General features: G+C 42.7%; 2 protein-coding genes across 2 annotated transcripts; both read right to left on the bottom strand.

Annotated features, from left to right (window-relative positions):
• Positions 1 to 165: 165 nt before the first annotated feature.
• On the bottom strand, positions 166 to 9849 carry LOC140128594 (extracellular calcium-sensing receptor-like). Its single transcript, XM_072150293.1, has 8 exons — positions 9761 to 9849; positions 8988 to 9273; positions 6722 to 7549; positions 5948 to 6055; positions 4891 to 5184; positions 4305 to 4437; positions 1747 to 2651; positions 166 to 213 (listed from the first exon to the last, which is right to left on the bottom strand). The coding sequence occupies exons 1-8, from the start codon at positions 9847 to 9849 to the stop codon at positions 166 to 168; spliced, it is 2691 nt and encodes an 896-aa protein (XP_072006394.1).
• A 1239-nt stretch (positions 9850 to 11088) lies between these two features.
• On the bottom strand, positions 11089 to 24089 carry LOC140128593 (extracellular calcium-sensing receptor-like). Its single transcript, XM_072150291.1, has 6 exons — positions 23901 to 24089; positions 22599 to 23426; positions 21015 to 21236; positions 20157 to 20280; positions 17071 to 17985; positions 11089 to 11162 (listed from the first exon to the last, which is right to left on the bottom strand). Exons 1-6 carry the CDS (start codon positions 24087 to 24089, stop codon positions 11089 to 11091), a joined length of 2352 nt encoding a protein of 783 aa, XP_072006392.1.
• Between the last annotated feature and the right edge of the window lie 13 nt (positions 24090 to 24102).

Here is a 24102-nt window from a genome sequence, read left to right as displayed (position 1 = left end):
AGAGGCAGGCTTAAATAGTTTTTTAGAAAATGGCCAGTGCCAATTAGCGGCGCACTGTCCCTTTAAATCTTTATAAATCTTTATATATCTATATATAAATTTATCCAAAAAATAGCAGCTTTCCTGGATTCAAAGCGAAGGCTATTGTGCTTTAATCACCATAAGTCACAATGTTTCAGAGCCCTTCCAAGAGAAAGTGGCTTGAGAAAGACTCTGTATGTTAAGAGACATATGGTGAACAAAGAACAAAAGCTTTCACTTTGAATCCCAGAGTGCTGCTGTTTTCTGGATCTATTTCGATGTACTATGTCTGAGCCCCAGGCTTGCACCTGGGTCACTGTATATATATAAATATTCACCTATTCTGAGTTCCTGATATTGCCATCAAGTGAGATCTTTAAAAGTAATAGTGCCACACACTGTTAAACTTGAAAATAATACTTTTTGCCAGACAAAAAGTGCCTTAGTGCCACCCATAAAGCATCTTTTCCTAATGATTGACCCTTGACTTGTCCACTGACTGTGTTCCCTATCTGCTATGAACTGTGTATGACCCTGATTGGTTGGACAGTCTACAGGGTAGCTGAAATGGGCAGTCTGTATTGACAATTGTCTGTGTATCATGTTTGGTGCAACCAATTCACTAAGATCATACTCCAGAAATAAAGAATGTGTCGCTTCCCCGCTCAGGTCCGACAGAGTTCACCATCTTTTGGTGGTGCACCTTTAACATAGGGCGTTCACACAATTTTAAAGTTAAATACAGGGCCCAGTCCGAATCAGTTAGACCGATCGACAGCATGCCTCCTAATTTGTGTGACATGGAAGCCAGGGCAGCTGCGCTACAAAAGGTTCACATGCACAATCACTACGCAGACACTTCTTAAATACCTGTGAAAGCCGTTTTAGCCTAGAAGAACATGCACAGTCCGACAAAAGTGCGGCGCGAAGCGCTTAGTAAAGTGCCCCATAGTGAAGCAGGATGGTTGTTTAATCAAATTTGTCACCATCTAAGCTGTTCTGATCTAACAGTAGGGAGGTTTTTGAAGTACAGTAGTGGCTACTTGAGGTCATGCAGGGTAGGTCCAGTGAGACCACCAGTGGACAGGATTTTGTGATCCACCAACAAGCAGATCCCAGAGCATAGTTCACCTTCAGGACACGAGGGGCTCCTTCATCACACTTTCCTGTCTCTACCCAAACCAATTGACCAGCAGAAGGCAATTTAGTGTCACAGCACCAACAGTGTTTAGTTAGCATTGCTTTCATGAATGAGACATCATGACTGCTTCCAACTTGAGCTGTATTGTCTCCAGGATATCTTTAGGATCTGATAAAGGTTGGTTTCTAGCATTGAGGCCTTGTGGTAAGTACTTCCATACTGCCTCTGCTCTGGAGTGCCACATTGCCCCCAGATACCCCTGTGAAACCATGGCATACAATAGTTGGTCAACCTTAGCCCAGAGGTACGCATCAGTGAATTATGACCTAGCCGTGTGTTCCCGGGCCCTCCCCCCAACAGGCCTGGTCGCGGTAGCACCCTCTGCAACTGCAATTGTTACGCCCCTGGTAATCACTTTCATATATAATTATGACAGTCACACAAAGAAAGTTTCCATCTTGGTGGAGTAATAAGTGTCAAAAATGTTCTCAATTTATTCAAGAAAATTAACATTTACAATATTTTACTGTTATAATCATATACATATAGATGGTTTACTTTGTATATAATCTGTTTTTTATTACTTTATCCTTATTTCTCATTGTGAGATAGTCTTTGGAGTTCATCTCTGGTCTAAACAGCAAGATATAACATTTAGGAAAGAACATACAGATCAACACTGCCCAACTAGATGCCAGGATAGCAAATACCTCCATGGCCACTGTATATTTGCCCTCAGCACTAAGAGAGGCCGGAATAAAAGATATCCAGACACTAAGAAAGGCCAACATACTAAATGTAATAAACTGGGCTTCATTGAAACTGTCTGGGAGTTTTCGAGCCAAGAAGGCCACTATGAAGCTTATGGTGGCCAGAAGAAAGAGATAACCAAGCATGGCCCAAAAGGCCACGGGTGACCCATCATTACATTCTACAATGATGAGACCTGGTTTAGCTTCCAAGTTGTATTGTGGAAATGGAGGAGCCACTGACATCCAAGTGATGCATAATACTAATTGTAGAAGGAAGCAGATCAAAATTATTGTATAGGAGACTTTTAGGGTTGTCCATTTTCTCAGATTGCTTCCTGGTTTAGTGGCCATGAAAGCAAAAACCACCATAATAGTCTTAGCCAATATACACGCAACACAGAGAGTGAAGACCAGACCAAAAGACACCTGACGAAGGAGACATCTATCATGATCAGGATAACCAATAAATCCTAGTGAGCAGAAGAAGCAGAGACTGAGGGATTGCAGTAGAAGACAACTTAGTGAGTAATTACTGGCCTTCACGAGTGGTGTGTGTTTATAGTGGATGAACAAACCACAGATAACAGCTGGGATGGAGGAAGACAATATGCTGGTGGCCGCTAAGGAAGCTCCTAATATATCATCATAAGACAAAAACTGTATCGTTTTTGGAAGACACTTGGACTTTTCAGGATTTGGCCATTCGTCCCAGGGACATCTGAAGCAGTTTACAGAATCTATAGAAGAAAATACATTTTATTTGTTAATTCAATGATTTTCTTTCTTACTTTTATCTTGCCTTGGAAAGCACAAGCGATTATGATGAGACAACAAATTGACAACTGTTAGTACAATGGGGCTTATTTACTAAGGGTCCCACGGCCGCATTTTCGTGGGGTTTCCTGAGTTATCGGGGATCGTGATCGGATTGTGTCGCAATCGCGCCAGCTTTCACAGTTCACAAATCGGGGGGCGGGCAGTCGGACGATCTGATGGATTCGGACTAAGCTCAGGATTTAACATTCAAATTTGTGTCACAAGCCATGCACTTACATGCACCGGGAAGAAGATGGTGAACTCCAGTGGACCTGAGCGGGGAGCGACACATGCAGGATATCGGGCACAGTGCATCATCGTCGGGGAACGCCCCTTGGGGTCGCAACTCGGACAGGTATGTAAATGTGCCCCAATATCTCAGTAAAGCTAGAAACTAGGTTACAGTGAGACCAATGATGTTCTACAGCTATACTGATCTGAAACCACATGGTAAACTCTACATATTGTTTTCTTATGATAATGTCTAAATGTATAAAAGTCATTCCTTTAGGTACACATATGGGCTTATTTACTAAGGGTCATGGATCGCACTTTTGTCGGACTGTTCGCTATTTTTTCAGGGTTTGCACTTCTTGGACAGGTATTTAACAGGGGTTTTTGCTGGGATTGTGTCTCACGCAATCAGATTTTTTCCCAGTGGCGCTGGTTTTCATGCAACAGAAATTGGGTGGCGGGCCGTCAGACAATTGGACTGATTCGGACTGAGCGCGGGATTTAAGTTTCAAATTCTGTCACAAAACAATGCACTTACATGCACCCGGAAGAAGAAGGTGAACTCCGGCGGACCTGAGAGGGGAAGCGACACATGCAGGATATCGGGCGCATGATCTTAGTGACTCCCTGCACAGCGCATTATACATGGACAATGCACTTACATGCACTAGGAAGAAGAAGGTGAACTCCGGCGGACCTGAGAGGGGAAGCGACACATGCAGGAAATCGGGCGCATGATCTTAGTGACTCCCTGCACAGCGCATTATACATGGACAATGCACTTACATGCACTAGGAAGAAGATAGTGAACTCCGGCGGACCTGAGAGGGGAAGCGACACATGCAGGATATCGGGCGCAGGATCTTAGTGACTCCCCGCACAGCACATTATACACAGACAATGCACTTACATGCACCAGGAAGAAGAAGGTGAACTCCGGCGGACCTGAGAGGGGAAGCGACACATGCAGGATATCGGGCGCATGATCTTAGTGACTCCCTGCACAGCGCATTATACATGGACAATGCACTTACATGCACCAGGAAGAAGAAGGTGAACTCCGGCGGACCTGAGAGGGGAAGCGACACATGCAGGAAATCGGGCGCATGATCTTAGTGACTCCCTGCACAGCGCATTATACATGGACAATGCACTTACATGCACTAGGAAGAAGATAGTGAACTCCGGCGGACCTGAGAGGGGAAGCGACACATGAAGGATATCGGGCGCACGATCTTAGTGAATCGCGGCAGAGGTCATTATCGTTGGACAACGCACTTTCTGTGAACTCCTCGGACCGGGTAAGTAAATGAGCCCCATAGACTGCTGTGGAGTATCACCTGTCTGATTTGAGATCTCTCCTTGTAGACATGGGGCACAAGCATAGCAACATGTTGGTCTCCCTTGTAGAGCGGCTTTCCTGAATCCCACGGCACAGGAGTTACTACATTGTGATATTGGGACCTGGAGATAAGAAACATTTCATCTTATGACAAAGATATCATCAATGGTAGGTGAAAAAATCTTCAAAATAAGACACCAAGGAAGCATTAACTTCAGAAAAATAACATGATGTTAGTGAAGTATTTAAATAATCTTTTTGGATTTTTTAAAAACTGAATTGAATTGAATTACTAGCATTCCCTTGGTTTGTGCAGGTGTCTTCTCTCCTACTTTCCCCCTTCCCTTACTTGGTCCTCATACTCACTAAGTCCTCAGTAAGGCCTTAAGCAAACTACTGTACAAATTGTGGCAATCTCATGGTCCCTATAGCCTTCTGTTATGAATGGTCATGGTCCAGTGAGGCTTGGTCCATAGCAGACCCCATAGGCTTCTCTTATGGATGATCAAGGTCTGGTGATTTATGCTGCGAACCCTGTAACTCGCCACATTCAAAATGTGCCAGATATCTGCATTGTGAGGTACAGAGCAGGTCCTATTCCTGGTCATTTTGCAACGTTGGTCTGTAATTTTTGACTTGATGGACTTTCTGTCAAAGGGAGTTGTTTCCCACTTGTCAATATCCACCAGTTGTTGCACAAATGTTTGTCCATCCCTCTCTTTTTGCTTTGATGTTATGATCTCTGACTCTATCCTTCCTTCATTCACTCTTTGCTTCTCTCCTTCTTTATACTTTCTTGCATTAGATACCAGGAGCCCTCCATAGCTGATGGTTCTGAGGGTCCATCCTTCATTCACAATGGATGTGCGCATTCCTATCTAGGATATATTATTAATAACATTTAATAACCCATAGCATTTACCTATAAATTAAACTATATGGCACTTCCAAGTTGGATTGTCTTCTGTTGGATTTGGGGGGGCTCATCATTGAGGCACATTTACTAAGGGCCCGAATCGCTCTTTTTCGTTGGACTTCACAAAAATTACCGGTTTGTGCCGAATTGCCCCGGGTTTTTGGCGCACGCGATCGGATTATGGCGCATCGGCGCCGGGTTGCATGCGACAAAAATCGGGAGCGTGGCCGTAGGAAAACCCGACGGATAAAAAAAAAACGTGTCGCTTGACACGCGCTTATATGCACCAGGTATAGGATGGTGAACTCCGGCGGACTTCAGTGGACCTCGGCGCAGCAGCGACACCTGGTGGACATCGGGCGCATGACCTTATTAAATTGCCGGAAGACCCGGATCCTCGTTGGAGAACGCGCCGCTGGATTGCGACAGGACCGGGTAAGTAAATGAGCCCCATTATGTTTTAATATAAACATGGGCCCAACCCTGCTGTTCTCCCTATAATACCCTATAATCCCTTATAGCCCCCAACCTCATCCATATCCCTGCTTTCTCCTCATTAATTCAATTGTCAAGTGAAATTTCTGCCGAGAAACCCCCAATTTAATTAGGAAATAAAAAAAATACATGCACACCTCTTTACTTCCCAGGTTCCACTTGATGAGACTTAAGTTCAAGGTCAGAGCCCTAGAAGGAAGGAGCTTAGAATTAAAGTGGCCTATCTTTACATTTGTCGTAGTCCCATCTGCCTTCAGCTGCCAGTTGTAAAAAGTATTAAAAGAATTTTCAGAATCCACATTAATGTTGAGCTGGACCCTCCGGATATAGTAAGTGAGCTAGAAATGAAAAGAAGAAGTGGTTGAAATTACACCATTGATTATACTCAAGTCATCTTTACACTCACAATCCAAGATTTTTGCGCCATAACATTGCTAATACCCCATAGAATTTTTGTGTTTTGGTGGATTACAAGCTTTAAGAAGACTTATATTATATACCAGTGATGGCTAACCTATGGCACTGGTGCCAGAGGTGGCACTCGGAGCCCTTTCTGTGGGCACTCAGGCCATCACCAGAGATGACTCCAGGTATCTTCCTGCAGTCCCAGACAGCCCAGGACTTGCTGTGCACAGAGCTATTTTAAAGTGACAGCTGTACCTGGGACTATTTTCTGCCTTATTGGTGTCCTCAGGGGCTGATATCAATGAAAACTGTGACAGAGAAGGGAGAATAAATCACAAATTAAATTTCTGTGCTGGTACTTTGCGATAAATAAGTGGGTCATGGTTGTAGTTTGGGCACTCGGTCTCTAAAAGGTTCGCCATCACTGTTATATACTATAATTTTAGGCCCATATTTTAGCTGGTCAGCATGGAAATCCCGCCTTATATTAGCATATTATAGGAGAAATTTAAAAGAACCTTTATGCACAATTTACTGTCAACATTAACCAGTATGAACTTATTTCAGAAGAAAATAACTAGATATGGACATAAAATTACCTGCCATGGTCTGAAATTCAAAATATTTGCACAGGTCCCATTAAAAAATGGCCCCTCACCCATTTTGCAACTTCTCAGATCTTCCAAAGCTTTGGCTATGACATGGACAGCAGCAAAAATAAAATGAGTTGTTTTCAAGCTTGAGATGTAATTGGAACTGTTCTTGATATCTTCTAAACGTTCTGCTCCAGTACACATCTTCACTGGGTTTACTGAAGAAAATGTTTGGTTTTCAGGACGAAACTGGCAAGAAAACACGTTTTCCCAATACATCTTGGTCCATGTTGCCGGTGTAGATGTATTTGGATGGATCTTGGCCAGGAACTGGCTTAATCCAGGGACAGCATACTCTTCCATTGCTAAACCAAGACTTCCAGATAAAACTGGGAAATATTGACTTTTAGACAATAACGTTGATCTGGTCCATCCCGCATTCCCAACAAAAATCTTACCCGAGATATTCTGCTTCATCATCTCATTTACAATTAGAAGGATTTCAACTTCAGTAGAAAAAACAACTACAACCGTAGCTGTGGACTCTTTTATGGTCCTCACTATATGTGGGACATTACGATCTGGTTGACCCAGGAGAATATATTCTATGAAGGCCACACAGGCTCCAGCTCTAACTATTTCTTCCTTTATTGGCTGAATTCCTTGAAGACCATAATCGCTATCAAGAGCTACAAGACCAATCCAGGTCCAGCCAAAGCTGAGAATGAGCTGAGCCAATCCTTTAGACTGGACCAAATCACTTGAGAGAGTTCTGAAGAAGGATGGAAACATCTTCCTGTCACTCAAGATGGAAACACTGGAAAATGGACTAATCTGTAAATGAAAAAAAGTATATTTAATATCTTGAAATTTTACCAGATTGTTTGGCTGTAAGTCTCCACACGGACTTCTAGGGGCAGATTTACTTACCTGTCGTGATCCCGCGGTGCATTGTGCAAAGAGGATTCAGGTCCGGCACGATTCACTAAGATCGTGCGCCGAGTTCTTGCATCCGTCGCTTCCCCGCCGAGGTCCGCCGGAGTTCACCTGCTTCTTCCCGGAGCATGTGAGTGCTTGATCTTGCGACACAATTGCGTTTTTAAATTCTCCGGTTTGTCCGAATCCGTTGGGATGCCCGATGGCCCCCCCACACACGATTTCTGTTGCGTGCATGCCGGCGCCGATGCAACACAATTCGATTGCGCGTGCCCAAATCCCGGGGCAATTCGGCGAAAAACGGAAATCGACAAGTATGCGTCCGATGGACCCTAAGTAAAGGAGCCCCATAGTCTCCATAACATGTCCAGGACAAAAAAAAAGACTAGGAGAAGAAACAATGTAAGGACCCATAAAGGAAAGAGTAGATGCATCTAATTCTGAGAGAAGAAGTTTAGGGAAACTACTGAGAAACATCTAGCCAAGTACTAGCAAATCCCACAGTAAAGACTTGCAGAGTCAAGACTCTAGAATAAGCCAGAATTATCAAGTGGTTATGGCAACCATCAGGTGACAGTTGTCAACAATCAGAGCCTCCCTAACTGGACCAGAACTGGGCTCTCACAAGAATGAAAAGAGTGAACAATGGGAAAGGAAGAGACTATTCTCCTTTTGGAAGATTGGCATCAAAAGGCCACATTAGTAGGTGTTTAGAGCCGTGTATACTCCTTTATGGATTCTGGAAAATCTGTTTTCCAGGGTGGAATACAGAAAACTTGGCATCAAAGTTATCTTGAAGGCAGCCTCTTTTGCTCTTAGAATGACCTTCAAGAAGCCTATTGAGATGATGTGGGATTAAAGCCAAACTAGTTTCTATTCCAAATGGAAGTCCCAGCTATGGACTTTTTTAATGTTTATGCACGCTGTCAGCATCATAAAGGGAACTGGTTTGTCTAGGTAATTGTCCGTAGATGGAGGTCAGGGAAAAAACTATTCTCCAATGTCAGTGCTAGTGAAAAAATTCAAAAATATTCATCATAGAGTCTAACAGATGAGAGTAAACACAACCCTAGTCTAAAATATGGGTCGAAACATGAAGAAGTCACTTACATAAAGTAAAAAACTTGGTCAAGAAAGAAGAAATCCACTTCAACTTCGAAGAAGACAATAGAAAAAAAGTGCAGTCACTTTTATAGATTTATAGCAGGTTATAGAAATTGAGAAGACATGTTCAACTTTTTATAGGAGACCGGTGTAGGGAAAGAAATACAAGCAACTGTGGTGGTGACACAGCTGTCGCCTAATGATCGAAAAAGTATCCTGGAAGGTTCCTTACCTGTGGGTATCTGAAGGTCCCCAAAAAATGAGCTAAGAGAATTGAATTGGCTGAAGCTGTGGCCCCAACAGCAACAGTGAAGAGCGGTCTAGATTTACACTGACTGTCGGTGATAGAGGTCCTAGAGTCCGTCAGGAACTGTAAAGCTCCTTGTAATTCAAAGTGAGGTATGTTACATGTGTCATACATCTGGTATCCAAGAGTCACATTTGACAAAATATTAGTATTGACTTCCCCAACTGTAAACAGGAATGTCTGGAACCGGTGATAATATTCCAGGTTGAATCTTCAAAAAAAAAAAAAAAAAAAAGAAATATATTTTTTTAAAAACAGAAAGATTAATATAATAAAAATGTAAACTTTTAAAAACCAATTCAATTAAAAATTGGGGGTATTTAAAACATCAATTTATAAAATACAAGGTGAAAGCAGAGTTAATGACTGTACAAACAATGCCCCACCACCACCATCACACCACCACCCATGTGCTTCTAAAGGTATCTCACTGCTCTCCGCTGTTTTGCAAAGGACACACAGATAAAAATATATATACAGTCAAAAAGGTGAAACCTATAGATTGTGGCCAATTACTAATGGGTGACAGCTTGGTCCGACAATCCACCATAATACTATGCCCCCAACCCTCTTATTGGATAGGAGAGGCAAGTTCAGCCTCGTCAAGACCAGATGACCATGTACATTTCCTGCCCCAACGATGGGAGTTGTTTAATGTTGTTTGATGTACCGGTATATTTTCAAAGGATAAAACTTACAATCTGCAGGTCGTCTTGGGTGGTGGAACATTGAACGTAAACTTTTGGAAGACTTTATCGGAGTTAATAGGCAATCCAACTCCAATCATGATGTCGCCAGGTTGCCATAGCCCCTCTAGGCCAGAGGTAGGAGGCAAATTACACATCTGGCCCATGGAGTTAATAACTGATATGAAGTATAGGAGAAGGGCAGTCAGAAATACTATAAACATATGGCTTGTATAGTAGGTCTCCATTGACTATGCTATGAATAAAAAACAAACATCATCACCAAATTCACATAACACAACACAGAACTACAGAGTCGGTCACATTTGTTTCCTCGAATGAAATTAGAACTTTATATACACTTTGTGAATCAATTCTTGCATTTCATTTACAATAACAATTTGCAATTTATTGTTTTTTTTTCATTTGTAAAATATTCGCTTTGCATTTTATATATAATTCTCTATTACTTAAAATAACAATAATAATCTTGAAAAATAAAAGTACAATAATAATCTTGAAAAATAACATTTGCTCTTTAATGTTTTGAATGCATCACTCAATTTAGTTACCATTTAAAGATCGACTCTTACATTTTTGTATTGTTATGTAGAACAACTTTGCCTATTATCTTGATTAGCTTTGTGCAGCAATTTTTAGCTATCCTCCTCAGTTTAGCCTTGCTCTGTCCTAGCTGTGTCTGCTGGCTGTGCTGATTTTTGTTATCATCCGTTGAGTAGTTCACAGATACGGACATACAGAAAAGGAGGTGCTACTGCTTCTTGCTCACAGAGGAGGAGGGTGGGGAAGGTCATATGACTGTCCTTTCTGTGTGTAGCTGAGAGGCAGTAGTGGAGCTGATTGTGTTCAGTGCTGTGAATGCAAAAGTCTCCTACTCAGAATATTGAGGTAAAAGATCTCTCCTCTTCAGTATAAGGCCCTTCATTCCATTCTGTGATTCTGAAGAACTTTCTGTCTCTTTTTGCACCTTATGCTGTCATATACGCCTCCGCACTCCCTTAACTACATTTTGCTCTGTGGGGAAGGGAGTGCTGTGCATTTTCTGCACAGTGCAGATAAGCTATAAAATCTTAGTGCTCACGAAGCACAGATTATAAGTATGTCACTGCTGGTTTCTATTACTTATAACAGGCTGCATGCTCCTCCACGTGAAGAAAGCTGTTAGGCTAGTCACCATGCTGTAGATTCTGTATGTACACTATACAGTGGATTTACTTGTAGGAATTTCATGGTATTTTCTGCTGAATTGCTGAATGGTGCCATTAACTAAGTGAGGGCTAACTCAATTTGACTCAGCTTCAAGGCAGTTACAGAAGAGGTTAGTTTCCACCTTCTTCACTGCTATTGAAGAATACTTTTTCCAAGTATCTGTGGAACAGAAAATACCATAACTCTGGAATGAAAAGCATTGCAGTTAAGTGAGCAGTACAATATGATGAGTGTACTGGAGAATCACAGGTGTCAATTTGTTTAAAAAGATTATAACATCAGAGGTATGCAATATATAATTAGTATCTTAAGTTTTATTTTATGTGTATTTTCAATTTTTGTTTAATCTTTCAAAATTGAAATCATTGACTATACCATGATAACTATGACACTAAAGACTAGGAAAGCTGTTGAGCTATTGAAGATTATGAAAAGTATTATTTTTGTTTTTTAATTTTAATTAAATTTTTTCAATTTGTCAAAATGAATTTTATGATTTTAAGCTTTTAAGATTTTAATGTGGGAATGTGACAGCAATATATGAAATTCCAATATTTTTTGGACAAATTCTATTATTTATTATTATTTATTATGAATTCATCATTTTTGTGGATATTATAAAAAATGAAGAATTTTAAGAGGAAATGTGGAATTTTTATTTCTTAGATTTTGGATTCTCTATTTATCACTTAGCTTGTATTAGTATTACCTTAATGAAACTTATTTGCAGAATGTTTTTATATTTTAAGAAAGTTTAATTTGATCAAAACTGCTAATTTTGTACAATATGTTATTAGTGATTTGATAAAGATTTACAGCACAATATTGTACAGTAATTGTATAATTGGTTCTCTAAGAGTGATATGTGTTATACTTACAATCCCCACGATCTTTAGGATTCTGTATCTAAGTAACCTCTCTGGCTCTTTTATAGACTGGTGAGCGCTCGTTCAGGGTCACCCCAGGGCATCGTAGTATAATTTTCTGCTACGATAATGTTATTATAATCATCGTTGTGACCTAGGGTTATCTAAAGGGGATTTTTCACTTTACAATTATGTGATGACTGAGCAGATGTTACCTCACTGCCTTTTTCATGCACTTTGATAGATTTTTATATATTTTTTAGATTGCTAACAAAATAATTGATTTAAACAATAAATAAAAACAATATAGTAAATAAAAATAGGATAAACTCCTCTCTATGGCATCTCATTACAATGTGGAAATCTGTTTTCAAGATAAAACAATACAACAGTTCCCTTGGTTATGGGAATTTTAATAGTATTCTACTAACTTAACATAATAATGTTGTTACAATTTGCACGCACTGCTGTTTGAAATACAAAGACTAGACGGCCTTTTCATCAAAGTGTCTAGTGCTGAATTAGAGAAGTTAATTGAATTGAATGGACCCAATTGGAAACCAGTAGCGAACTTCCCTCCCTTCCCCCAAAATAATTGTACATGGTTGTGTGAAAATAAAAGTCTTGTGTAACCCATCATCCTCATAGACTGTAAGCTCTTGTGTGACCCCCTCATCCTCATAGACTGTAAGCTCTTGTGTCACCCCCTCATCCTCATAAACTGTAAGCTCTTGTGTCACCCCCTCATCCTCATAGTCTGTAAGCTCTTGTGTCGCCCCCTCATCCTCATAGACGGTAAGCTCTTGTGTCACCCCATCATCCTCATAGACTGTAAGCTCTTGAGTCATCCCCTCATCCTCATAGACTGTAAGCTCTTGTGTCACCCCCTCATCCTCATAGACTGTAAGCTCTTGTGTCCCCCTCATCCTCATAGACTGTAAGCTCTTGTGTCCCCCTCATCCTCATAGACTGTAAGCTCTTGTGTGACCCCCTCATCCTCATAGACTGTAAGCTCATGTGTCACCTCTCATCCTCATAGACTGTAAGCTCTTGTGTCACCCCTCATCCTCATAGACTCTAAGCTCTTGTGTCACCCCTCATCCTCATAGACTGTAAGCTCTTGTGTCACCCCATCATCCTCATAGACTGTAAGCTCTTGAGTCATCCCCTCATCCTCATAGACTGTAAGCTCTTGTGTCCTCTCTCATCCTCATAGACTGTAACCTCCTGTGTCACCCCATCACCCTCACAGATTGTAAGCTCTATATACTACCGGGGGCTGGCAGGCTATATACTACTGGGGCTGGCAGTCAATATACTACAGGGGGCAAACAGGCTATATTCTACAGGGAGCTGGAAGGCTGCATAATACAGGGGGCTGGCAGGCTATATACTACAGGGGTTGGCAGGCTATACACTACAGGGGGCTGGCAGGCTATACACTACAGGGGGATGGCAGGCTTTACACTACAGGGGGATGGCAGGCTTTACACTACATGGGGCTGACAGGCTATATACTACAGGGGGCTGGCAGGCTGCATTTTACAGGAGGCTGGCAGGCTATATACTACAGGGGGCTGGCAGGCTATTCACTAAAGGGGGCTGGCAGGCTATACACAACAGGGGGATTGCAGGCTTTACACTACAGGGGGCTGGCAGGCTATATACTACAGGGGGCTGGCAGGCTATATAATACAGGGGCTGGCTATATACCACACGTGGCTGGCAGGCTATATACTACAGGGGGCTGGCAGGCTATACACTACAGGGGGCTTGCAGGCTATATAATACAGGGGCAGGCTATATACTACAGAGGCTGGCAGGCTATATACTAAAGGGGGCTAACTATATACTACAGGGGGCAGGCTATATACTACAGGGGCTGTCAGGCTATATACTACAGGGGGCTGGGAAGGCTGTATACTACAGGTGCCAGGCTATATACTACAGGCGGCTGGCAGGCTATATACTACTGGAGGCGGTGGTGGTAATGTGTATGGGGTGGTGGTGGTGGTAATGAGTATAGGGGTTGTGGTAATGTGTATGGGGGTGTGTGGTAATGTGTATAGGGGGGCTGGTGTGGTAATGTGTATGGGAAGGTGGTTGTAATGTGTATGGGGCGGTTGGTGCTAATGTGTATGGGGGTGTTGGTGGTAATGTGTATGGGTTTTTTTGTAATGTGCATGGGAGGGTGGTGTATACTACAGGGGGCTGGCAGGCTGGATACTACAGGGGGCTGGTTGGATACTACAGGGGGCTGGCAGGCTGTATACTATAGGGAGCTGGGAGGCTGTATACTACATGTGACTGGCAGGCTATATACTACAGGTGACTGGCAGGCTATACACAACAGGGGGCTGGCAGGCTATACACTACAGGGGGCTGACAGGCTATATAATACATGGGCTGGATATATACTACAAAGGCTGTCAGGCTATATACTAAAGGGGGCTAACTATATACTACAGGGGGCAGGCTATATACTACAGGAGCTGTCAGGCTATATACTACAAGGGGATGGGCAGGCTGTATACTACATGGAGCAGGCTATATACTACAAGGGGCTGGCAAGCTATATACTACTGGGGGCGGTGGTGGTAATGTTTATTGGTGGGGGCAGTGTTCATAATGTATATGGGGGTTGGTGGTGGTAATCAGTATGGGGGGTGGTGGTAATGTGTATGGTGGTGTGTGGTAATGTGTATGGGGGGGCTGGTTTGGTAATGTGTATGGGGTAGTGATGGTAATGTGAATATGGGGGTGGTGGTAATGTGTATGTGTGGGGTGGTGGTTGTAATGTGTATGGGAGGGTGGTGTATACTACAGGGAGCTGGCAGGCTGGATACTACAGGGGGCTGGCTGGCTGGATACTACAGGGGGCAGGCAGGCTGTATACTATAGGGAGCTGGAAGGTTGTATACTACAGGGGACTTACAGGCTATATACTACAGGGGGCTGGCAGGCTATATACTACTGGGGCTGGCAGTTAATATACTACAGGGAGCTAACAGCTTTATACTACAGAGAGCTGGCAGGCTGCATAATACAGTGGGCTGGCAGGCTATATACTACAGGGGTCTGGCAGGCTATACACTACAGGGGGCTGGCAGGCTTTACACTACAGGGGGATGGCAGGCTTTACACTATATGGGGCTGACAGGCTATATACTACAGGGGGCTGGCAGGCTGCATAATAATGGGGCTGGAATGGTCTGGAATGCTGTATAATTGAGGGGGCTGGCAGGCTATATACTACAGGAGGCTGGCAGGCTAAATACTACAGAGGCTGGCAGGCTATATACTACTGGGGCTGGCATTCAATATACTACAGGGGGCTAACAGGCTATATACTACAGGGAGCTAGCAGGCTGCATAATATAGGGGGCTGGCAGGCTTTATACTACAGGGGGTCTGGCAGGCTATACACTACAGGGGGATGGCAGGCTTTACACTACATGGGGCTGACAGGCTATATGCTACAGGGGGCTGGCAGGCTGCATAATAATGGGGCTGGCAAGCTATATACTACAGGGGTGAACAGGCTATATACTACATGTGGCTGGCATGCTATACACTAAAGAGGGCTGTCAGGCAATACACAACAGGGGGGTGGCAGGCTTTACACTACATGGGGCTGACAGGCTATATACTACAGGGGGCTAGCAGGCTGTATAATAGAGGGGGCTGGAAAGCTATATACTACACGGGGCTGGCAGGCTATATACTACAAGGGGGTGGCACGCTATATATTACTGGGGTTGGCTATATACTACAGAGGCTGGCAGGCTATTTACTACATGTGGCTAACTATATACTACAGGGGGCAGGCTATATACTACAGGGGCTGTTAGGCTATATACTACAGGGGGCTGGGCAGGCTGTATACTACAGGGGGCTGGGCAGGCTGTATACTACAGGGGGCAGACTATATACTACAGGGGGCGGTGATGGTAATGTGTATGTGTGGGGGCGGTGGTGGTAATGTGTATGGGGGTGGTGGTTGTGGTATTGAGTATGGGGGTGGTGGTAATGTGTATGGGGGTGTGTGGTAATGTGTAAGGGGGGTTGGTGTAGTAATGTGTATGGGGATGGTAATGTGAATATGGGGATGGTGGTAATGTGTATGTGTGGGGTGGAGGTAATTTGTATGGGGGCTAGTGCTACTGTGTATGGGGGCAGTGGTGGTAATGTGTATGGAGTGGTGGTTGTAATGTGTATGGGAGGGTGGTGTATACTGCAGGGGGCTGGCTGGCTATATATACTACAGAGAGCTGGCAGGCTGGATACTACAGGGGCTGGCTGGCTGGATACTACAGGGGGCTGGCAGGCTTTATGCTATAGGGAGCTGGGAGGCATTATACTATGGGGATGGTAATGTGAATATGGGGGTGGTGGTAATGTGCATGTGTGGGGGGTTGTAATGTGTATGGGGGGTTGGTGCTAATGTGTATGGGGGTATTGGTGGTGGTGGGGTGGTTGTAATATGTATGGGAGGGTGGTGTATACTACAGGGGGCTGGCTGGCTGGATACTACAAGGGGCTGGCAGGCTGTTTACTATAGGGAACTGGGAGGCTGTATACTACAGAGGCTGGCAGGCTATATACTACAGGTGGCTGGCAGGCTATATAGAACAGGGGTCTGGCAGGCTATACACTACAGGAGGCTGACAGGCTATATAATACAGGGGCTGACTATATACTACAGGGGCTGGGAGGCTATATAGTACAGGGGACTAACTATATACTACAGGGGGCAGGCTATACACTACATGGGGCTTACAGGCTGTATATTACAGGGGCTGGCAGGCTATATACTACCGGGGGCTGGCAGGCTATATACTACAGTGGGCTGGCAGGCTATATCTCATGCACCCTTTTCTGTAGTCTCCTCATTTTTTGATCTCTATTCTATAGTCCCCTGTGTCAACTTATGTTCCTCCCTTCAGTAGCACCTGCTGAGATCTTAGTACCATATTGTTTGTCAATTCTTCAGGTAGTCTTCTACTAGGGCATTGAATGGATGCAGTGTTTTTACATCGTTTTTATTTATACACTCTCCTTCACTGAGGTTTATAGTATGTACAGTACAAGAGAGCAGCACATGATATATGGTGTTTAAATATATATATATAAATATATCAAATATCACACATGATTCCAGAACATAAATATTTTTTATACTGGCATCTGCTGTACATTTATTATTCGTACAGGTCTATAACCTACTTGTAGCATCTCTGTTCTTATTTCTCATCATGAGATAGTCTTTGGAGTTTAACTCTGGTCTAAGCATTAAAATATAACATTTAGGGAATAACATACAGATCAACACTGCCCAACTAGATGCCAGGATAGCAAATACCTCCATGGCCACTGTATATTTGCCCTGAGCACTGAGAGAGGCCGGAATATAAGATATCCAGACACTAAGAAAGGCCAACATACTAAATGTAATAAACTGGGCTTCTTTGAAACTGTCTGGGAGTTTTCGAGCCAAGAAGGCCACTATGAAGCTTATGGTGGCCAGAAGAAAGAGATAACCAAGCATGGCCCAAAAGGCCACAGATGACCCATTGTTACAGTCTACAATGATGAGACCTGGTTTAGCTTCCAAGTTGTATTGTGGGAATGGAGGAGCCACCGACATCCAGGTGATGCACAAAATTAACTGTAAAATAAAGCAAATAAGAATAATTGTGTAGGAGACTTTTAGGGTTGTCCATTTTCTTAGATTGCTTCCTGGTCTAGTGGCCATGAAAGCAAAAACCACCATAATAGTCTTAGCCAATATACATGCAACACAGAGAGTGAAGATCAGACCAAAAGACACCTGACGTAGGAGACATCTATCATGATCAGGATAACCAATAAATCCTAGAGAGCAGATAAAGCAGAGACTGAGGGATTGCAGTAGAAGACAACTTAGTGAGTAGTTACTGGCCTTCACGAGTGGTGTGTGTTTATAGTAGATGAAAAAAACCCAGATAACAGCTGGCACAAAAGAGGACACTATGCTGGTGGCCGCTACGGAAGCCCCTAATGGGTCTTCAAAAGACAGGAACTCTATAGGTTTTGGAAGACACCTGGATTTTTCAGCATCAGGCCATTGGTTCCATGGACATCTGTAGCAGTTCAAGGAATCTATAGATGAAAAAAAAAATAATTTGCTTTTTATTTCCCTTTGTTTACTAAAAAGTCTCTGAGACATTACAATCAAACAGATGGAATGAATACCATATCTAAGAGAAATAAGTTGCTTAGGTTCTTCCTATTTCTTTTTGGAAGTGAAGGATTTTTAAATGTTCGAGCGGGAAGCTAGGGAGAAGAAATTTTGGCACAATCGGCAGCGAAAAACAAAATGAATCGTAGAGTAATTGTATTTCCTGTGGCAAAAGGACCTGTTATGCATCTCAGGGACAATAAGCTTCTTCATCTATACCCAATTTACAAGTGAATCTATAGGACCTGCGAGAGAGTGAGCACTATGTTATTATCAACATAATCAAAGATCCTATAGGAACAAGATCAAATATCTCCATTTGCTGGACACCAGTAGGTTACATAAACATGGAGTGGAAGGAGATTGAAATTGGTGAGAGGCTTGATAAAGAGGAGGGAAGTGGGAGGAAGGATCAATATTGTTGGGCTGGGCCGGGTATAATGAGAACCTGCCCTACAGACCCCTCTTTATTTGCCCCACTGTTACAAATCTATGCTTTAGACACAAAATATAGTGATGGGCTCATCTATGTTTTCATGAAGTCCATGGTGAGAACATCTTGAATCTATCCAGTTCAAAATTATGTCCTGTTCCGACCCTGTAGTTGGGTGGTTGAGTCTGGACTGCCTACAAGGCTGTGCTACAGAGGGTGCTGAACTTTATTACTGCACATTGTACACCAATAATCAGTTAAGTTAACTGGACTGACTAGGATTCTGGATCTTACTAAGCAAGTGAACTGCCTCTTACATTGCCTTTCTCTTTACTGGACTATGGTCTTCATTTTTGTGCCAATTAGTTCTTTGTTAGATAAAACTGGTAAACAGTAGTTACTTTTGGTAAATTTGCTTCTATTGGTGATCACTAAGCTATTCACTGAACCTCCAAAGGCATGCTTCTCATATCCTTGCCATATTGGACAACATGACAGTCAATAAGAGATCCAAACTTCCACTATCCTCACCCAACTAACCTTCTGGCTATTCACAGGGTATGTGCTTGTGAGGCTACTCCTGATTATGTTACTTCCTCTTCTTGAGCTCTTCTTATCAGCTAAGTTTTATCAGATGCGCTCACACTAGTATATTTGGCTCACGACCTCCATAAACAATTAAGGGTTACCTTTACTCCAGAAATTGGTCTCCTCAACCCCAACAATTGAAGGAAAATAGCATCAGATATCTGCTTATTAATTTAGATCTGATGGTAGGTTTCTTGTGACCTTCTAAACCCTAATCTATCTTTTGCAAATACTAGAATCTTTTCTACACTAAACTACAGTTTAACTAATATGCTAATTTCTGGCTACCCATTGGCTCCAAAGCTGTGGCTACAGCACATGTGCAGAGCTCCGAAGGAGCCGATGATGCAGAAGCAAGGCAGCAATGTTCTTGGAACAAGCAGGTGCAGAGGGATTGCAGAGGCTAATGGGCCATGAAGCAGCCTTTGCTCCAAATACCCGGAGAGGCTACTCCACGCCTCAGTAGCCTCTGCCAAAAATTAGCAAAGTGGTTAGATAAACTGTCGTTTAGTGTACAAAGTATTCTAGGATTATCTTAAGATAGATAAGGGTTTAGTATATCACTGGGGACCTACCATCCGATCTACCTTAATAGGTAGATTTCTGATGGTAGGTTTCCTCTTTTTCAGGGTAGGTTATCCTGAAAAAGACCATTCAAGAGGGACCAACTGCAACATCAGAGGTAGAAATACACTGATTCCAGATTGGAAGTTTTTCTGTAGCTCCAGGGCTATCAGTGCAGATTATTGGCATTCCATAAATTGGCACACAGTAAGCATGCTTGGATCTCTACTGACCGGTGGGGGTCCTGGCCTGGAGAAGACTGTCTAGCACCTCTCAGCTGATAGTATAGATGCTTAGGATATGGTGGGGACAAGAATGGTGGGGCTAGTAAAGTACCCCCAATAAATGATTCAAGGTTTGGATTTGATGGTAGTTTTGGAAGGTCTACTTTGCATGAAAGAATTTGTTTGCTATTTTCACATATATAGCTGGGTATAGGGGTTTGGGTTCTGGGACCATTTTCATTGTTTGCACTTGTGATACATATAGACCGCTGTGGAGTATCACCTGTTTGATTTGAGATCTCTCCTTGTAGACATGGAATACAGTCATAGCAACATAGTGGTTTCCCTTGCTCGACAACCTTTCTGAATCCTACGTTACAGTTGTCACTACAGCGTGAGGATGGGAACTGGAGGCATAAAAATATGATACTATGACTTGAAGATTCCATGGACGTGATGTCACACAATATGAAAAAATATATATTTTCCCAGATTAAGACAAGTAAAGGCACCAGGGGTAATCATAGCAAATAAAATTGTGACCTCAGAAATCGATTTGTAGCATACTCTACTTTTCTTCTCTTTCTTGTCCCTACTTCTATCCCCTGTTAGTTTAAAGAGACATGCACCTCTCCAACAAGTTCTTCCCATCTGGCATGCCCACCCGTCCCTTGTCCTGGCGCCGGATAAAGCATTGGTTTCAGTATGTATGGGGCGCAGTGGCAGGGGATGGGTGGGAATGTCAGGTGGGCGGAAGTTGACGGAGCAGAGTGTGTCTGCCTCTGTAAACAAACAGGGCTACGGCACTGTTTTGGTGGGTGGCGGTCCAGGACAAGGCGTGACAAGGCGTGCAGGTTTTTTACAGCCCCCACCTGTTAAAACACTCAGACAAACCCTTTAATTTTTTTTTAGGAGTCTCTTTACCTCCCTCAATTAATAACCTATATGTTCTTATCCCTCAATCCCTATTGACAACTCCATCATTTGCTCCTTCATCACCACAATAAACCTCTCTCATTGCCTTTTCTCTATCTTTATATCCTTCTATTGGTTAATGTTAACCCCCCCTTCATAGTAAACACCAAATCCCACTGACATATCTTGTCAAAATGTATGTTTTATAATCTCTATACCTGCCCACCTGTTTACTCCCCAGGTTCCACATGATGACATCTGAATTCATGGTCAGATCTTGAGAAGGAAGGAGCTTAGAGTTATAGTTGCCTATTTTAACTTGTGTCATGGTCCCGTCTGCTTTTAGTTGCCAGTTGACAATACTGTAAAATCCAGAAAGATCCCCATAATCATTAAAGTATTTCCCAGTGTTAATGTCAAGTTGGACCCTTCGAATATAGTAAATGAGCTGCAATGGAAAAGATGAAGCTTTGGTTGAACATTATCATTAAAGATCTCACCATCAACAATTCTGAAAAACTGGAAGAATCATAGAGTCATGTTATCGTAGTATTTTTTTGACTCCTTCACACTCTGTGCCGTACATGTACGGTGCATAGGTGTGGAGTCTATGTGAAGAGGGCTTATGGGCAGCAAACATCCAATGCTAACACCCACAATCGGTGCTCAACCCCTTCAATGCCACGAGTGGAGCCGCCTTCTTTGTTGCGAGCGCCGCTCCCTGGGACATCATTGGGGAGAGGCGATTGGTTGCCATGACAGCATTGGGTCTTTGTCAAACCCGAGGCTGTCTGGTTTCTGAAGTTTTGCTACTAAGTAGTATTATTTTTAACGCACAGTAAAAGTTATAAAAACTGAGCCAAAAAGAAAGTGACTTAAATGTGTTTTGTTGACAATTTCACCACATTTGGAATTTTTTTCCAGCTTCCTAGTACAAAGCATTGAATAATAAATAACCTCACTGAGAAGTAAAATTTATTATGCATAACATAAACCCTCACACAGCGTTGTACAAGGAAAAATGAAAAAATTATGGATTCTTGAAGGTGGAGAGCAAAAATGAATTAAAAAACCCTGAGTCCTTAACGAGGACCCGTCACCCTAAAAACTCACTAGGAGCTGCTTACTAAAATAAGCTGCTCCTAGAACTATCCCATTTTTAGCAGTGATAAAATGCTAGCTTTAACGAAAACCCTCCGATAATGCAGCGCCATAGCCTCGGAATGCCAGACCAAGTTTACAGCGGTCCGGTGTATTCATGAGGGGGTGGTCCGAGGCGCTGCTTCTTCCCCGCACCGCCCCTCACGCCATAGACCAGCGTGACTGCCTGCCTTTATGTGGCAGTTACCGCCTCCTCGCACTGCTCCCTCATGAATACGCCAGACCACTGTGATCTTGGTATTAGAAATGGGGTAGCGCTAGGAGCTTCTTACTTGAATAAGCTGCTCCACATGCATTTATGTTAGTTAGGGTGACAGGTCCTCTTTAAGGGGTTAAAGAAGAAAATCACAAACCACCTTAATGGGATGGGAGTGTAGACAAGAATAAAAAAAAATCCCATTCCTGCAATGCAACCATTGTACTGTTTACCACCTGGGCCAGAATTGATGTCACACGACTACTCAGGTTCATCGGAAGCAAGAACGATGACATCACTGTGGCCATCAGCATTCTCTCTCTATGAAGAAATATTGTAAACGACTTTGAAGACCCAACATACCAGACTATTTCCTAGTATTAACATATTTCAGGATGCTTCGTTGGCAATATTATACATTATTGTGTTTGACTCTATTGTATGTATAATTACCTGCCATGGTTTGAAATTCAAAAAATCTGCACAGGTCCCATTGAAAAATGGCCCCTCACCACTTTTACAACTTCTCAGATCTTCCCAAGCTTTAGCTATGACATGGACAGCAGCAGACATATAATATGTTGATTTTAAACTGGATATGTAGTTGGAATTGTTCATTACATCTTCCAGACGTTCTGATCCTGTACACAACCTCACTGGGTTTATTGAGGAAACATTTTGGTTCTGAGGGAGAAACTGGCAGGAGAAGACTTTCTCCCAATACATCTTGGTCCATGTTGTAGGTGTAGATGTAGATGGATGGATCTTGGACAGGAATTGGCTTAATCCGGGGACAACATAATCTTCAGCGGCTAAGCCAAGACTTCCAGATAAAGCTGGGAAATATTGTTTTGAGGACAACAACACGGACCTGGACCATCCAGCATTCCCAATAAAAATCTTTCCTGTAATAGTTTGCTTCACCATCTCATTTATTAAAGGAACACATTCAATTTCATTCGAAAAAATGACCACAGCCATAGCAATGGATTCTTTAATGGTCTTCACTATACGTGGGACATTGCGATCGGCTTGGCCAAGGAGAATATATTCAATGAAGGCCACACAGGCTCCAGATTTCACAATTTCTTCCTTTATTGGCTGAATTCCCTGAAGACCATAATCATTGTTAAGAGCTACAAGACCAATCCAAGTCCAGCCAAAACTGAGAATAAGCCGTGCCAATCCTTTTGCTTGGATAAAATCACTCGAGAGAGTCCTGAAGAAGGATGGAAACATTTTTCTGTTGCCTAAGATTGAAACACTGGAGAACGGACTGATCTGAAAAGACAAACGAGTAAATATTCAATAACATAAAATTGAAGCAAACTTCAGTTTTACAATATAGTAACAGTGGTCAACAATCGCTTTTTGTTAAAGGGATATTTATACTAACCCCTGTCATGTATCGTTAAAGACTCTGAAATTAGAAAAATGTAGGTTCTGCCTCGACTTGACATCAGGATAGAGGTTTTGTTTGGTGGCGTCAAGAAAGGGTCAAGGATGAAGACAAATTAAATACATGAATAAGGACACAAATCGGATTTGTCTCCCATTTGGAAATCCAGTCCTTGTTTAGAGAGGATTGAACAAGTAGCATAATCACAAACCAAGACTTAAAGAGGTTAAAGAAGGTTTTACAATTCTACAACCCACAGCTGGTAAAGTAAATTAAAGTTGATGGCCCTATCTATAAACTATACAAGGGTGCGGGAAGAGCAACTCTGATAGTATGAGGGACACCAAGGTTCTTACCTGCGGGTATCTGAAGGCCCCCAAAACATGTGCTAAGATGACTGAATTGGATGAAATGGTGGCTCCAATAGCAGTGGTGAACAGTGATCTAGAAGTACACTGGTTGTCGGTGATCGAGGTCCTGGAGTCAGTCAGAAACTGTAAAGCCGCTTGTAAATCATAGTGAGCTATGTTACATGTTTCGTACATCTGGAATCCTGAT

Source organism: Engystomops pustulosus, chromosome 4 (assembly GCF_040894005.1).
Source record: "Engystomops pustulosus chromosome 4, aEngPut4.maternal, whole genome shotgun sequence".
NCBI lineage: Eukaryota > Metazoa > Chordata > Amphibia > Anura > Leptodactylidae > Engystomops > Engystomops pustulosus.
The sequence above is the reverse complement of the archived record's forward strand: the minus strand, read 5'-3'. Positions and strand labels throughout refer to the sequence as shown.